This window comes from Ctenocephalides felis, unplaced genomic scaffold (genome assembly GCF_003426905.1).
Source record: "Ctenocephalides felis isolate EL2017-DRISC unplaced genomic scaffold, ASM342690v1 CF-g0.4_SCAFFOLD_01604, whole genome shotgun sequence".
Classification (NCBI taxonomy): domain Eukaryota; kingdom Metazoa; phylum Arthropoda; class Insecta; order Siphonaptera; family Pulicidae; genus Ctenocephalides; species Ctenocephalides felis.
The window spans coordinates 59476332-59492115 of NW_020537758.1; the positions used below are offsets into that span (position 1 = coordinate 59476332).

General features: G+C 29.8%; 2 protein-coding genes across 2 annotated transcripts in view; both read right to left on the reverse strand.

Moving 5' to 3' along the window:
- LOC113373996 overlaps positions 1-10886 on the reverse strand; it is a 52206-nt gene extending 41320 nt beyond the window's left edge. Inside the window, exon 1 of the mRNA XM_026614255.1 lies at positions 10743-10886. Within this exon, the coding sequence (XP_026470040.1) occupies positions 10743-10886 (144 nt within the window). The remainder of the gene's footprint in view (positions 1-10742) is intronic.
- A 1816-nt stretch (positions 10887-12702) lies between these two features.
- The window catches only part of LOC113372237 (parafibromin), a 36514-nt gene continuing 33432 nt past the window's right edge, over positions 12703-15784 (reverse strand). Inside the window, exons 10-12 of the mRNA XM_026612562.1 lie at positions 14599-14695; positions 13434-13575; positions 12703-12753 (exon numbers count right to left, since the gene is read on the reverse strand). Of these exons, the coding sequence (XP_026468347.1) occupies positions 12717-12753; positions 13434-13575; positions 14599-14695 (276 nt within the window). The 3' untranslated portion in view covers positions 12703-12716. The remainder of the gene's footprint in view (positions 12754-13433; positions 13576-14598; positions 14696-15784) is intronic.

Here is a 15784-nt window from a genome sequence, read left to right on the forward strand (position 1 = left end):
TTTTAATATCATCGAGTCTTTTGTATATTATAAATGTGCTCTACAAAAATTAATGTGTGTAATTTTACACAAATTTGTTAGAAGGTTATTTACATTTTTTAACTTCCCGTAGGGTAAGTTATTGTAATGGGCCGAAAATCGGAATTGAAAATTTTTACAATTCTCAGCGTTTTGAAGGTTTCTGAACATTTTGGCATACTTCAGAAAAAATGGATGTGTGTGTATGTGTGTGTGTGTATGTGTGTGTGTATGTATGTATGGCTACAATTTTTCATCCACGTTTTCGGGCGTACGAATCAACCGATTTGAATGGTTCAAAAAACATTCGATTCCTATTGATAAGGAGATGCGCTGATTAGTTTTTGGCAAAGGCAGGTCCAGCAGTTACGGAGATAAGAAGCAAAGAGTGCAGAAGATAGAAATCAAGTTTTTAAGAGAACGGATCATCCGATTCGAATGATGTAAAAAACATTCAATTAGTAATGATTGGGAGAAGTGATTATCAGTTTTTGGCAATGGCAGGCCCAGCCATTTCAAAGATACAGAGCTAAATGTGCAAAAAATGGCAGTTTTTGAGAGAACTAAGCGTCCAATTTAAACGATTCAAAGACTATCAGCTTGTTTTAACATAATAATTGATTTTGGAAAAAAAATTGTATCATTTTTTTTATTTTTTTGTATATCGAAAATAATTCAGATTTTATTTTTAATTCTGACTAAAGTCCTAATATACTTTAAAAAAATAATTTTAACTTTGCAATTCAGTTTATATAATTTTCATAAATATTAGACAATGTTACAATATTAATTTGAAAACATTCAGTATTCCTCGAACATTTCGTTACGGTACGGTTAGTTCCAGCAATTTGCCTTAAGGCACGATGCCATACACCCCACTAGTTTATTTTTAATATTTTAAATACTACAATTTTCATTTTTGGTATTTTATAGACAAAATATAAGAGCTTATAAATTCGACTCCGACGTGTATATACGTTTACAAAAAAAGTAAATGAACAGAATAAATCAAGTGGAATTACAATGAAGGAATTTATCTCATATTTCTAAGAATTATATAAACTGAATTGCAAACTCAATTATTTTTATTTGTAGTTATTTATTTTAATTATATGAGATAGTTTTAGAAATTTAACTAGAATAAAAATCATAATTCAAATAATTTTTGTTATAAAAAAATGGAACTTAAAAAAATTATTGTTTTTTGAATCATTTGAATCGGAGACTTAGTCCTCACAAAAATTCGCATTTATTACACGTTCGCTCATTATCTCTGGAACGGCTGAGCCTATCTTTGCCAGAAACAAATCATCACGTCTTCTCATCATTACAAATCAAATATTTTTTGAATCATTCAGAATGAATGCTATGTCCTCTTAAAAACTCAATTTTCATTTTTTGCACTTTTTGTTTCATATCACCAAAACGTCTTCCATCGATTGCTTTTTGAATATTTCAATTCGGTTGATCCGTTCTTCCGGAAAGGTCGAAAAATTTGTATCCATAGATATGCACACACACATATATCAGTATTTTCTAAGATATGCCCAAACCTCTGAAATGTAAAGATATGCAAAGATTTTTATTTTCAATTTTTGCGCGATTACAATAACTGACCCTAAGCAAGTTAAAAGTTTAAAATTATTGAGTTGATTTTTAATCTTTATAGTTAACATTAAAATTAAGCTAAAATCTGTAGACAGCTGTTTTGGTCCCAAGCAGATGAAAAATATTATAGGGAAGACAAGATTTAAAAGTGCGCGGGTGAAAGGCTTACCGCCGGTATCTCAAAAACAAGTATTCATTTTTTTAATAATAATATTTGAAAGTGGAGTGCTAAAGAAGCATAACCAGCTATCATCTTGATTCTTACGGCGTTACTAACCGAAAATAAACGGCAATATTTGAAAATATATTAAGTATTAATAAGTTTTTTTTTTTTCGTCGTTAGTTTTACTTGATTAAACATGTCCGCCCGTCTTAATTAATTGGGTTCAACTACCTCAGGTTGAACATGTAAAATACTTGGGGTTTCACTTGGACAGAAGGCTCACGTGGAATAATCATATAATGAAAAAACGTTTCCAGCTTGAAGAGAATTTCAAAAAACTTTACTGGCTGTTCGGTCCGAAGTCCAAACTATCCACCTACAACAAGCTTCTTGTATACAAAGTCGTCTTAAAACCAATCTGGACTTACGGCCTTTTTCTCTGGGGTTGTGTCAGTCGATCTAATATAAACATCTTACAGAGAGCTCAAAACAACATCCTCAAAAAAATACTGGAGGCTCCCAGGTATGTACCTATTTGGCTTGTTCATCAGGACTGCAACATACAAACAATAGCGAAAGAAATTAGTAGATTTGCTGCGAAATATAAGTCAAGATTGGAGAATCATCCAAATGAACTAGCAAAGGACCTACTTTCTGCGAACACTGTCAAGAGACTAAGAAGATTAAATCCATTAGACTTAGTATAGTTATATATTTAGTATAGTGCTTGTAATTATTCTCACATATTTATATTTATTATCTGCTTGCTTTTGTTGATGGATATTTCTGAAAAATGCCTGATCCAGATTATATACATGTTATCTCTGTAAAAAATGTACCCAAAAAGTTTTTTTTGCGTTATTTTGTAAAATTCCTTCAAAATTAAAAATAATACATTGAACCTGTTGTAAAAAGGACTAGGTGAATTAAAAAAACAAGTAGAGACCCATCTCGACAAAGATGAATTAGGTGGGAGTTTTACTGAACATAGTCAGGTAGTTGTCTGTTTGATTTATATTATTTGTTATAATATAATTGGTTTGGTTTTTACACTGTAATTGCTGAAAGTCCAATTGAACCCTTATGCCCCGCCCTATCCTAAAATTTTTTTCTTAATGAGTTCCGTACCAATGTTTATCCGTTTGAAAAAAGTTCAGAATTTCCAAAATATTTCAAAATAAATTTTTCTTCAAAAAGTCTTCTTTTCAAAAAAAAGTAAATTTTTGTCAAAAATTTATAGTTTCTCAAAAATCTATTTATTTTCGGAGTAAAGTTTCAAAAATGTTAATCTTTTCAAAAATTAAATAATTTTTGGTACGGGAAGTTCCAGCAATTTGCCTTAAGGCACGATGCTATGCGCCCCACTATTTATATATCTGTATTTATTAACTTCCCGAAGGAGAAGTTTATGTTTTCATCAAAAAATCCGAATTGCTAATTTTATGTTTTCTCGACGTTTCAAGCCATTCTGAATCGAATGAGACCAAATTTGGAAAAAGTATGTGTGTGCGTGTATGTGAACAGATTTTTTGCCGTAAATCGAAAATTTAAAAGCCACTCGATGTATCTCGATGAGGACTATTGTTTGTCAATTTTGTGCGACGATCGGCCAAGCCGTTTCTTTATAAATCGAAAAAAGTGAAAAAATTTTCGTCTACGTTTTAGCCCGCAATTCTGAATCGATTTTGAAAATTTCAAGAACCGTTCGAAAGATATTGGGAATCGTGCTGATTAGTTTTTGGTAGAGATCGCCCGGGCCGTTTTCTTGTAATAAAGTTTTAAAAAAAAAATTTCGACGATTTTTATGATTATTTTTTTGACAAAAGATACCATAGTCTTCTATATCATACTAAAATATTACGGCCCTACGACAACTGGTTCAGCTTTAAAAATTCGTCAAAGTTTGCAAAAATTGGTAACGTTTTTTTGGCATTTGTCAAAATTAGACCTTTGATCGACGTTTTCTCAAAAACGCCTGAGCCGATTTTAGAAATTTAAAAGCTATTTGATGTATTTCGGTGAGGACTATCGTTTGTCAGTGTTGTGTGACGATCTGCCAAGCCGTTTCTTTGCAATTTGAAAAAAAGTGTTAAACTTTTCGTCCACATTTAAGCTCATCCTACCGAACCGATTTTAAAAAATCAAAAACTGATCGAAAGATATTAGTTGAGAATGGTACTGATTAATTTTAGGTAAAAATCTACCGAGCCGTTTTCTTGTAATTAACTGTTGAAAAAAACTGTTAAACTTTTCGTCCACATTTAAGCTCATCCTACCGAACCGATTTTAAAAAATCAAAAACTGTTCGAAAGATATTAGTTGGGAATGGTACTGATTAATTTTAGGTGAAAATCTACCGAGCCGTTTTCTTGTAATTAACTGTTGAAAAAAAATTTAGGCCGATTTTCATGAAACTTTTTTTGGCGATATACATCATGGTCTTATAGAACTTACTGTAATATTACGGCCTTACGACAAGTAGTTTAATTTTAAAAATTCGACAAACTTTGCTAAAATTATTATCGTTTTTTTTAAGTAGGATTGATGAAGTATATTATTTACACTTTTTTTTGATTAAGTCGATTATTTACACATATCGGGAAGTTCATGTAAATTGCCTCAAAGCTAAATACCAAACCAACTAGTTTAAAAATTTTATTTAAACTATATAAGTGAGCCTTAGGACTGAAATTGAAATTATAATCTGAATTATTTTCGATCTACAAAATTTTTTTTGTTTTTAAATTGAAATATTTTTTTTCAAAAGCAATTATTTAGTCAATACAAGCAGAAAGTTTTTTGAATCATTCGATTCGGATGCTTAGTTCCCACAAAAACTGCCATTTTTTGCACATTTAGCTCTGTATCTCCAAAACAGCTGACCCCATTCAAATCATATCCTCCGTTCTCTCAAAAATTTGTTTTCTACTTTCTGCACTCTTTGCTCCGAATCTCCGAAACGGCTGGACCAGCCTTTTCCAAAAATAATCAGCACATCTTCCTATAAATAGAAATCGAATGTTTTTTGAACCATTCAAGTCAGTTGATCTGCGCCCGAAAACGTGAACAAAAAATTGTATCCATGCAGACATACACACACACATACACTTTTTCTGGAGTATGCGAAAATGTTTAAAAACATTACCTTACGGTAAGTTAAAAAATAACAGAACAAATTAAAATAAATAAAGCAATTTTCCTAGAAATTAATTAAATAAATAGTTATTCCAACTTTACTGATGAATATTTCTGACAAAATATCATTTAAGGTCATTTTCTGTGTTATCTCTGTAAAAAATGCACCCATTAAATTAATATTTTGCCTTGCTTGAATAATGCAACTATTATTTTTTAAAATACCTTTGAGAATAAAATAAGACATTGGATATGTTTGCCTTGTGCCCGGGGTTTTGACAATTTCTAATTTCACAAAATCGTAAAATCTAATATTCAATATATTAATTTGAAACTTTATAAAACATGCTCTTTTTCTTTTTTATTTTAATTTGATTTATTAAACAGTTTCAGCAACTTTTATTAATTCACAATATAATATGATACCATTAATTTATAATATACTTATGTTACGAAACTGCTAATTTTTTTTTATTAAAAAAAACTTTATTAAACAGTTTCAGCAACTTTTATTAATTCACAATTTAATATGATACCATTAATTTACAACATACTTATGTTACGAAACTGCTAAATTTTTTGTACCTGTTCTCACCAAAAATTTTAAACAAAAAAAAGAAATAATAAAATCGTGAAAAAATTTTGTTCAACAATTATTTACGAAGAAACGGTTTGCCGATATATTGAATAGCTTTTTGGTTTAGATTTTTTTTTTTTTATTTGAAAATTTGCTTTATTTGAATCAATGCACATACATTGATGATACAGAACCGTTTCTTCGAAAATAATTGTTGAACAAGATTTTTTTACGATTTTATTAATTCTTTTTACGATGTTCTTAACAAAGTTAAAATAAACTTAAACTATTAAGATCCCACAAAAGATGAACAAAAGTTATTAACATTAAATAATAAAGTCCTGTAAAAATTTGTGACAAACCTAAATTTTTCTATTTCTAACTTATTAACAATAGCCACCTACATCTATTTATAATATTTTGGAAAACTTCTAATAAGGAGTGTTTTTATAAATTATCAGACGTGATGCAGATATTGATTAAAAGTATTATATATGTTGAACAAGACCCTCGTTCACATTTAACTTTCCAGCGTATTTGTTTCCATACAATACGTGGTAAAGCTAAAATACGGGACTCGTGAGAACTAAGTGAACAATTGAAATATGCAATGTTACTATTGTCTTAAATTTATATTACCGCACAAATGTGCTTTGAAATATGTTTGTAACTCAGAATTGTGCTATGTTTAGCGGAATTTTATTGCATCATTAATAATATGCACCAATCGACAAAGGTATACATAAAAAGTCTCAATAAAATGCTTATACGTACATGGTGCGTAATTCTACTTATATGAATATATGTAATTTTGTTTAATATCATTTATTCTCACCTGTTATGAGAAATAATTTAAAAAATATGGATAATAATATTTAAAAGTAATTCATAAAACAAGCTCTCATCAATCTATTTCAACTGTTCAATAAAGTATAAAATACTCGCTTGAGCAGTGCTCTGAGATTTCCGAGTTCCTGAGTTTCTTCTTGAGTTCAACGTTAAAAATTTGGTTTTATATATACAAAAAATTTAAAATGGTTTTTCTATTTGTTTTTCCTGAATAAATAATATGATTGCCAAAAATGGCAATTTCGTTCTTAAAATACACTATCTCATGGACAAAATAAAAACTAGTGGGACGCATGGCATTGTGCCTTAAGGTAAATTGCTGGAACTTCCCGTACCAAAAATTATTATTTTTTTAAAAACGATTAACATTTTTGAAAAAATTAAATTTTTGAGAAACTATAAATTTGACAAAAAATTACTTTTTTTTGAAAAAAAAAATTTTGTTTTGAAATAAAAATGTTTTCTTTATTTTGACATATTTTGGGAATTCTGAACTTTTTAACGAAGCAATCGTAATGCTTCAACTGCATAGAGACTAAATATAAAGCGCCGAGGCGTAGTGTGCATTGGCGGGGCCCCGTATCAAAATTTTTTGGGGGCCCCCTCAGGTATGGCAAAATTTTCTCACATAAAATAATAAATAAATAAATTAATAAATCTTCACTTATCATCAAAATTCATCTAGCCCTTTCTAATATTTCTACAAACAATTCAAATTCAGCATACACATTTATTAAATCATCTATAGCTTATGATGTCTATAGTTTTTGATATAGTTTCTTGATAAAACGAATTTTGATGAAACGAATTTCCATGATCATAGACCTCATTTTTTTTTCAAGATATTTTTGAAAATTTCATCATTTGCAGTTGCAACTGGGTAAATAGTATGCAAAAATTACTTTGAGAAAATTGTATGCAAAACTATCGAATTTTGTCAGCAATAGAAATTGAATTTCATATTTTAAACATATTTTTAGAGTGTTTACAATTACAATTACATTAAAATTTAAAACAGATTTTATCTTACTGCACTATAGTGGTTTGCGAAATGACCCCATGCGAAGTGGTTGTAATTTTTCGAACATAATAATCGAGTCGAAGTCTCTGAAATCTATGTTTAGTATGAGAAATTAATATATTTAATTACCAAAATGTTGAGTTTGAAATAAGATTACGGGTCGCTATGCTTTGTATATAGTTTTCGTTACGTTCCATTCCTTTGTTAATTTTTCGAGACATTTAGCAAATTGCTAAATTAATTTTGATTTTTTAATTTGCACAATCTATTCAAGAAATCACTTAATAAAATGCCAGTTTTCTATTCTATTACAACCCTCTAAAATTATATTTTTATATTCTACATGCTCATGTATTTTTTTTTTTCAAATTAAATTTAGTTGGAAGTAAGTTTGCATGATAATTTTAACTTTTGCTATTTGTGAAATTAAATAAAAACTTGTAAGTTTCTACTAAATTTTACGCATGATTGGAGCCCACATGGCCCGGTAAAAATAAAACGCTTTAAAATATTAAATTTACATTCCTCGCGTTCATTTTTAATGACATTAAATTTCATTGAACAAAGTTTTCAGGATTAATTCGCTTTTTGTAAAGTTTTTTTTATTAATAATATTTGCTTACGGACGCTGGGGCCCCCCCTGGCACAGGGGCCCCGTATTTTTGATACGGCTGATACGGCGGTAGTTACGCCCCTGATAAAGCGCGTAAGCGCCGCGTCGCCGTCTAACGGATAAATATTAGTACGGAGCCCATAGGAATGTAAACAAAATTTATACTTATTGTTAAAATCTCTATAAAATATCTGATAATTTGATGTGCATATGTCTAATGATCATTTTTTACCGCCAAATGGCATTTTTTTAAACTTTTTTTATTAGATCTCTGAAACCGCTAGACCTGCCTTCATGAAAATGTGATCAATTCGTTATCTTGTCAATACTGAATTATTGAAGTCGGACGTTCCGTTCTCTTAAAAATTGAGTTACCATTTTTGGCACTTTTTGCCCCGTATCTTCGGAACGGCTTGACCTGCCTTCGCCAAAAACTAATCAGCGCGTCTCCTTATCGATACGAATTAATCAAATCGGTTGATCGGTGTTCCCGAAATCGTCGACTAAAATTTGTATCCGCACACACACACACGCACACACACACATACACACACACATACATTCATTTTTTCTAAGGTATGCCAAAATATTCAGAAACCTTTGAAACGTAAAGATATATAAAAATTTTCATTTTCCATTTTTTTGCGATTACTATAACTTACCCTACGGGAAGTTAATTAATTAATTTTTTGGAGAGGCAGGTCTAGCGGTTTCAGTGAAATTTTTAGCTGTACCTCGTACTATAACTGTACTCTGTATAGATTGCTACAACAAATAAACAAAAATCTTTTTTGCATATAATAAAAATCTGTGTTATTTGATTTTGGACTTAAACTGTAATCAGCAATGAATCACAAAACGTATTTGTTCGGCATTGATCCTGATTAATCATACGGCGCAATTCCAAACATTGACGACTTATAAAATTTAAGTAAATTATTGATTATATTGGGTAAGTTATTGTAATTGTCCAAAAATCGAAATTTAAAATTTTTGTATACCATGCATGCATGGATACATTTTCTCGTCCGCGTTTTCGGGCGCACGAATCAACCGATTTTAATGGTTCAAAAAACACTAGATTTATATTGGTAAGAAGATATGCTGATTAGTTTATATCAAAGGCAGGCCCAGCAGTTTTGAGATAAGGAGAAGAGTGCAGAAATTAGAAATCGAGTTTTTGAGAGAACCGAGCATCTGATTTGAATGATCCAAAAATATTCCTGGTGGGGAGAAGTATTTTTTTTAATTTACAAAAAATATTTTTTTCAATACTCAAGCTCCTATATTTTGTCCTAATAGTAATAATGACAGTATTTATAATAATGTATTTGAGATCATTTAATACTCCTCAAACATTTCATTACGGTTAATGAAAATCGAAATTATTATCATTATATCTCATAAAGGCTAAAAGATACGTATAAAAGCATAAACATAAAAATCAAAGGGATCTTTCTGGCTAATTATTGTTTTTTATTATTTTTCTTCAACACAAAAATTGACAGAGTTATGAATTATAAGTTTGCGGCCGCGCAAACTGGAAGAAAAAGTTTTTAAAAAACCGTGAGTTTGTACTAAAGTAGTGAATCTGCTAGAATCCATCAAGATGTCTATAATGAAGTGAATTCTAGATGGAATGTGAATTACTTTAATTCTGGTGGAAATGGCGCTCATTAAACCATATGATTTAAAAGAAAAAAACTTCGTATATGCTTCTTATTTGCATGATAGCTCACTCATTTTACACGCAAAAAACTTGTAACAGCACTCATTTTAAAGCTATGTTGAACACTATAAAAGCCAATTTCACTGAAATGCATAAAATGTAAAACCTCGACATTTGATGGCTTACAACAATTAAATCTTGAACGAAATAAAAAACGACTTTGCTCTTTCAAATATAAAATAACTATAAAATCAAATAAATAACTATAAAAGACATTTTTTTCTTATAATTAGTTCTTCTATCGGTTTCCGACGTTGTTTTGAAAAATTGTTTTCACATTTGAACTTGAGGGTAAGATGAACCTAATTACAAAATTTCATTCAATTCGGAGCACAGTAAAAAAATTCAGACCTAAAACGCTCCGTTTACTGCACTAAAAATGATTTGAATTTTAAATAAATTGGCGTCTGGCACATATTTAGCAGCGCTGAAAATGTCTGGCTACAAAAATGTGAGTCAAGTGAACCTATTCGAAGTCAAAAAAATGAATATTGGACTGTCTAAAATGCTTTCAAAAGTTGATTTCAGTTGGCAGCGCACTAATAAACGCAACCACTACCAGCTGCCAGACGACCCGTACTCTAACCAAGAGAGCACCAAGGACCACATACCAAAAAACCAGCCTGCCTAAAATTCTTACTCGAAAACGTTGCTACCTCCCGGACCATAAGTAAGTAAATCAGTAATAATGTAACATTCAAACAAGTAACAAGTCTTAACTCAACATTCAAATATATAACTATTTAACAATCTCTAACAACGTATTAATTTATCTAAATGTACAACAATTTAAACTATTTAACGTGTTTTGACAGATCTTGTTAGATCATGATCTCTTTCACTCAAGTTATGAACTGAACGATTCAAAACATAGTAGAATCAAACAAACTGGATCTAATCCGTGTAAATATGGTTTTATATAAACGGAATGTAATCAATTCTTAACAGTGTTCATATAGTATTACATTTTCAAATTTTTCAAGCGGTAATCATCGTCAAATAGTTTTGAAATGAGCGAAGAAAATGTACCTGTATCATCTGTGCAGTAGCTGAACTCGCCACTTTGAACTTAGTCAGTTCAAAGATCTCATGATGGATAGATATAGAGGCCTCACTGCACGAAAACTCAGATCTCGTCTGTGATTCTGCATTATTATTCTGGGCATCTACCATATCTACGTATGAATACGAAAACAAAAGAAAGCAGAAACTTTATTGTAAATAAACGAAATCTGCCTTGATAGCCCACTGTGGTCAAAGTCACAAAACTGTATCATAAAAAACAATAACAAACTGGAAATTTTAGCACTTACGGGACGGCACCGATTTCAAAACAATCTACTGTACCAGCTGTAAACTTGATTTCATTGTGTATGTTATGCAATTTGTTTGATAAAAATGTGTGGTCATTGAAGGACATACATTTATAATATTAATTTATTTTTGAACATTTTATAAAAAGTGGTGACGTTCAAAACAATTTCCAAAATGCATAGCTGGTTGATTTTGACATGTTTTACAATAAAATGTTTTTCCGCCGCCTTCCTCCTTGTGTTTTTCTGTCAAAGCGGACAATACAATCTGTTTTTCTTTCTCTGGCATTTAGAATATGCCACTGATTAGTCAGTATATTTGTTCATTTTTATGCTGCCATAATGGTTTGTTTTTCTATTATATTGCCTAATAATACATTTGTAAAATATAAAGTAAAATAATATATTGGATGTCTTATATTGCTTGGTATTTGTAGTCGGGGTCTTATATTGCTTTGTATTTGTAGCCGCTCTTCATTTAATTTGTCGAACGTTCTTCTTCTTCTTCTTTTTGTTGGTTGGATAATATCATCATCACATTCATCACTATCATCGATGCGAATAGTAATATCGTAAAATTTGTCTGTATGAATGTCTATTTGAAATTCATCTTCTCTACTAAATTAACTAAATTTACCAGTCGTTTTGCCATATTTAAAAACGCTCTGCCGTTTTAAATATTAAAAAAAGGTCTATATAGCAAAGAAAAAGGCTAAAAATACTACTAAAATAACTTAAAATTATTTTCAAAGTACAACACTGTTTATCACTGCTATATGTAATTTATTCAAGTTTTCGATGCAAACTGAGTCGTTGTTTATAAAATAGCCTGTGCCTCATAGAGTATGTTTGTCCACTCAGGTGGACAGCCGTCCCCAAAGAGTTAAATGCAAACAAGGAGGTTGTTTTTGATATAGGGTCGCGGACCTATAATGTGCACTATTTTTAATTTCGTAATTGCTGTAACAAACACAACTTCAAACTAATAACAAATATAACTTCGAACTAATTGCTTCGGTTATCGGTACTACGACCAGTTTGCGCAGTTTCTATTTTGTTGATTACCAATATCGATATTGGTAGTATTGGCCAAGATATAAAATTAAGATCGATAAGTTATCCTTAATTATTTGAAAAAATAAAAATTTGAATGTGACCTGAAAGCTACTCAGGCCCATAGAGGGCGCCTTATCTTTGTATCATACTGTTGAATCATTTCTTGAGAAAACGTAAACGACTGATATTATTTTCAGATATAACTTATTGTTCAAAAAATCAAAAAATTAAATTGCAAATTCTTATTGTGTTTGCAACATTATATACATATCGTATTCTTTAAAGAATTAGAAACAATTAAATAGAACAATACAAAAGGACAATAATATACATTTATATTTCTGATTAAAATACAGAAGGCATATAGAAGGTCATTATGTCAATCGAATGTGCATATATATATATATATACATATATATATATATATACATATATATATATATATATATATATATATATATATATGCAGATTCGATTGACTACCTATCTATGTATTCGATTGACTATCTATCTATGTATTCGATTGACTATCTACCTAATATATTTATATATATATATATATATATATATATATATATATATATATATATATATAGTTAGATACATATATGCATAATAATAGAACCCAGCTTCATTAAAACCTCAAGTGCGGTTTATTCTGAATCATATACCTGGAAATAAATAAATAAAATTTGTAATTTTAATTTTCATAGCGGTTACATTATTAATAATATTATATACTGGATTCAATGGAGCGTTTTCGCCAAATGTTTGTTAAACAAATAATCTTCTGTAATGGTGTATGAAAGAATAATCCTCCTGAACGATTATTTGGATTTTGATAAATCTTTCTGAAGTTTGTTAAGAGATTTTTTTAGGATTTTTTGAATTATAGAAATATAGTTATATCAGATATAAATAGAGAAAATTACAAAAAAACGCTTATCATTGTTTGACATTGAAAATATTTGAGGCGTTGTTTGGCATTGAAAACAAATGAAAACTGTCATTTGCCAAATATTTTAATTCACTTATGAGCTAAGACAATATTAAAATATAATATCCATTATTATGAATAAGCAAAATGTAATGTCTTCATTATTATTGCCGAAAAGCAGCTGAGATGAAACATATTCGATTCGATTCGAAGACAAGGCAGTCGCTATATAAAATATGAATGATAAAATGTATAGTATTTGTAATGATCTATTCGTAACTACTTAAAACAATTGTTATCAGTTATTGATCAATTTTTATTGATTATTTTTATTTGGTTTGATAACCATACGGAATATTCAAGCAATTCGCTTTAAGGCCCAATGCCATACACCATTAGGTTTAATATTGTTACCTGTCAAGATGCTCCCAAAAACTCATGAAAAGAGCTCGATCTAGATGCCTCTTCGATCTTGATAAGTTTAATACTGTCACAGACCAACCAGCCACATTCTTATCTAATTTCATTTCATCATATTTCAAGTGGAAGGCGCTGACTGAAAAAAGTAATCTACACTGTGACCATTATGAATGAATAGTAAATATTTTACATATGAAAGATTAATTGTATATATTAACGAAGTATTATATTAAATAATTTGATATAACCATGATTAATCAAATATTCCGAGAGAGCTAGTATATATAGTATAGTCAAAACTCCATTTTAGTTACACATTGAAGTGAATAGAGTTAATTTCGTGGTTTAACTTTCACTGCTGTCGTACGAGCAATACAAGAAAATATGCAATATATTAAATAGACATATAATCTTTAAAATCCAAAGTAATTTGATTGTTTACATTGACAAACCCTTCCACTTGAATTGCGTCGATACCAACTGCACCGACTTGACGTGCACCAATTACGCCTAGAATCTGTGCTTGAATGTTGCAAAATGTTTTTTTTTCCAACATTTTTATCATTCTAACTTTATTACTTCTTCCCAGACATTAAATGATCATTTTCTACTCTATATTTCGCGTCAACGATTTTGATTTTTGTATTTGAAAACTATCAAGATAAGAATGTGAAGCATTTAGCAGCATTTTTTTCAGATAAAAATTTGGGTGACCCTCACTTCCCTACATTTTCGGAAAACACGGTAAATACACTTTTTTGCCATTCAAAAATAGAAATACTTCTAAACATAATTGTAACCTTCTGTTATAATAAAAAGTTGCGTTTTGGAATACCATTGCAACCAAGAAAAAATATTTTGTTGTTAAACATTTTACAACCAAAAATAAAAACGTGGCCCACTTCTGTCCACCGCATCCTATAAATATATAACTATTATTCTGACTGTTTAAAAAATGAAATTTAAATGTTGGAACAGTGCGTCAAAAGGTTCAAATTATTATATGATTATTAAGAGTTTATATTCGTGCATTGTAAAAGATCAACGTTACGATTAACATTTAATAAAATCCCATACGATCAAAAAAACAAATTTAAGCACAGATATAAAAAAATTGAATTTAAAATAAAATCAATATACATTATATATTATACCATACTTTTTGCAAAAATTTCCACTGGATTTCCATCCCATGGCCATCCTTTAAATTGCCAAGCAGGTCCCATTACAAAAACCGCAACCACGCGTGTCCAGTCCTTCAATAAAACATAAAAAATATATTACACTTACAAGATCATATATAAAGTTTAATCATAGATTACTTCTACTTATTATGTAATTCAATTATGTTTTGAATAAATCATGTTACAATATTAAATATTGTGTGAAACCCGTCTCACTCGGCGCAGTTTTCGTTGCAAGAAATTTCTACTTGCAACTTCTTGGTTTTCTTGCGCGGCGTGGCGCTAGATATCGTGATAGAATTTTATACTGTTGACTTCACACAAAGCGAGATTGAATGATTTCGATTTGGCCTGCATACGCCAAATTCAAAAAAAAAGACACTGCCGTTACAAATATACTACACATCATCTAGTTTGTACATGTAAGTGATCCAACTGGTTTGCAATCAAAAATCTAGCAACAAATCTATCTTCAAAAATAGCATGCGTTCTATTCACAGAATCTAGCAATCGTCATTTAATTTAATATCGTGTAATATTAAAGTTTGTAGTTTTATTTATATACAAAAACGTTAGTAAACAGGCCGCAAGTGTTACTAGAGACTCAGAATATCAACATTTTTGAAATGTTAATATGAAAACTCACATTTCGGCATATTTATCTCAAACATGGTGCTCTGAAAGATCTCATTTGTATAATTATATACTCATTGGTTTTTATAAAACATTTTCTAGGTCATATTATTTTTTATTTATGTTATTTCGAATCAGAACCTAAATTTGGTATCGATCAAATGGACATTTTGTCGAATAACATTATCCCAGTTATAATTTCCCAGAATTTATTGAACAATAGATAGTAATATATGATGGTCCGGGGTTAAAAAGATCAACCATCGATGTGTCAAAAACCAGTAAAGTTAAGCGTTGTTTAACAACAATATTTGAAAGTAGAGGAAAAATATGTAGAACCAGCTATAACCTTGATTTGAAAACGCTATTCTTTAAAAGGGGACATAAACGATAATCTTTGAAAATTCATAATAGAAGTATTTTCTTCCGTTGGTAGTTTTTTAACATTAGTTAAAAATGTAATTATTTTGATACGTTTAAAATTATAATAATGCTTTAAACCGTTTTGCCAACTGCCCGTTTCGAGTT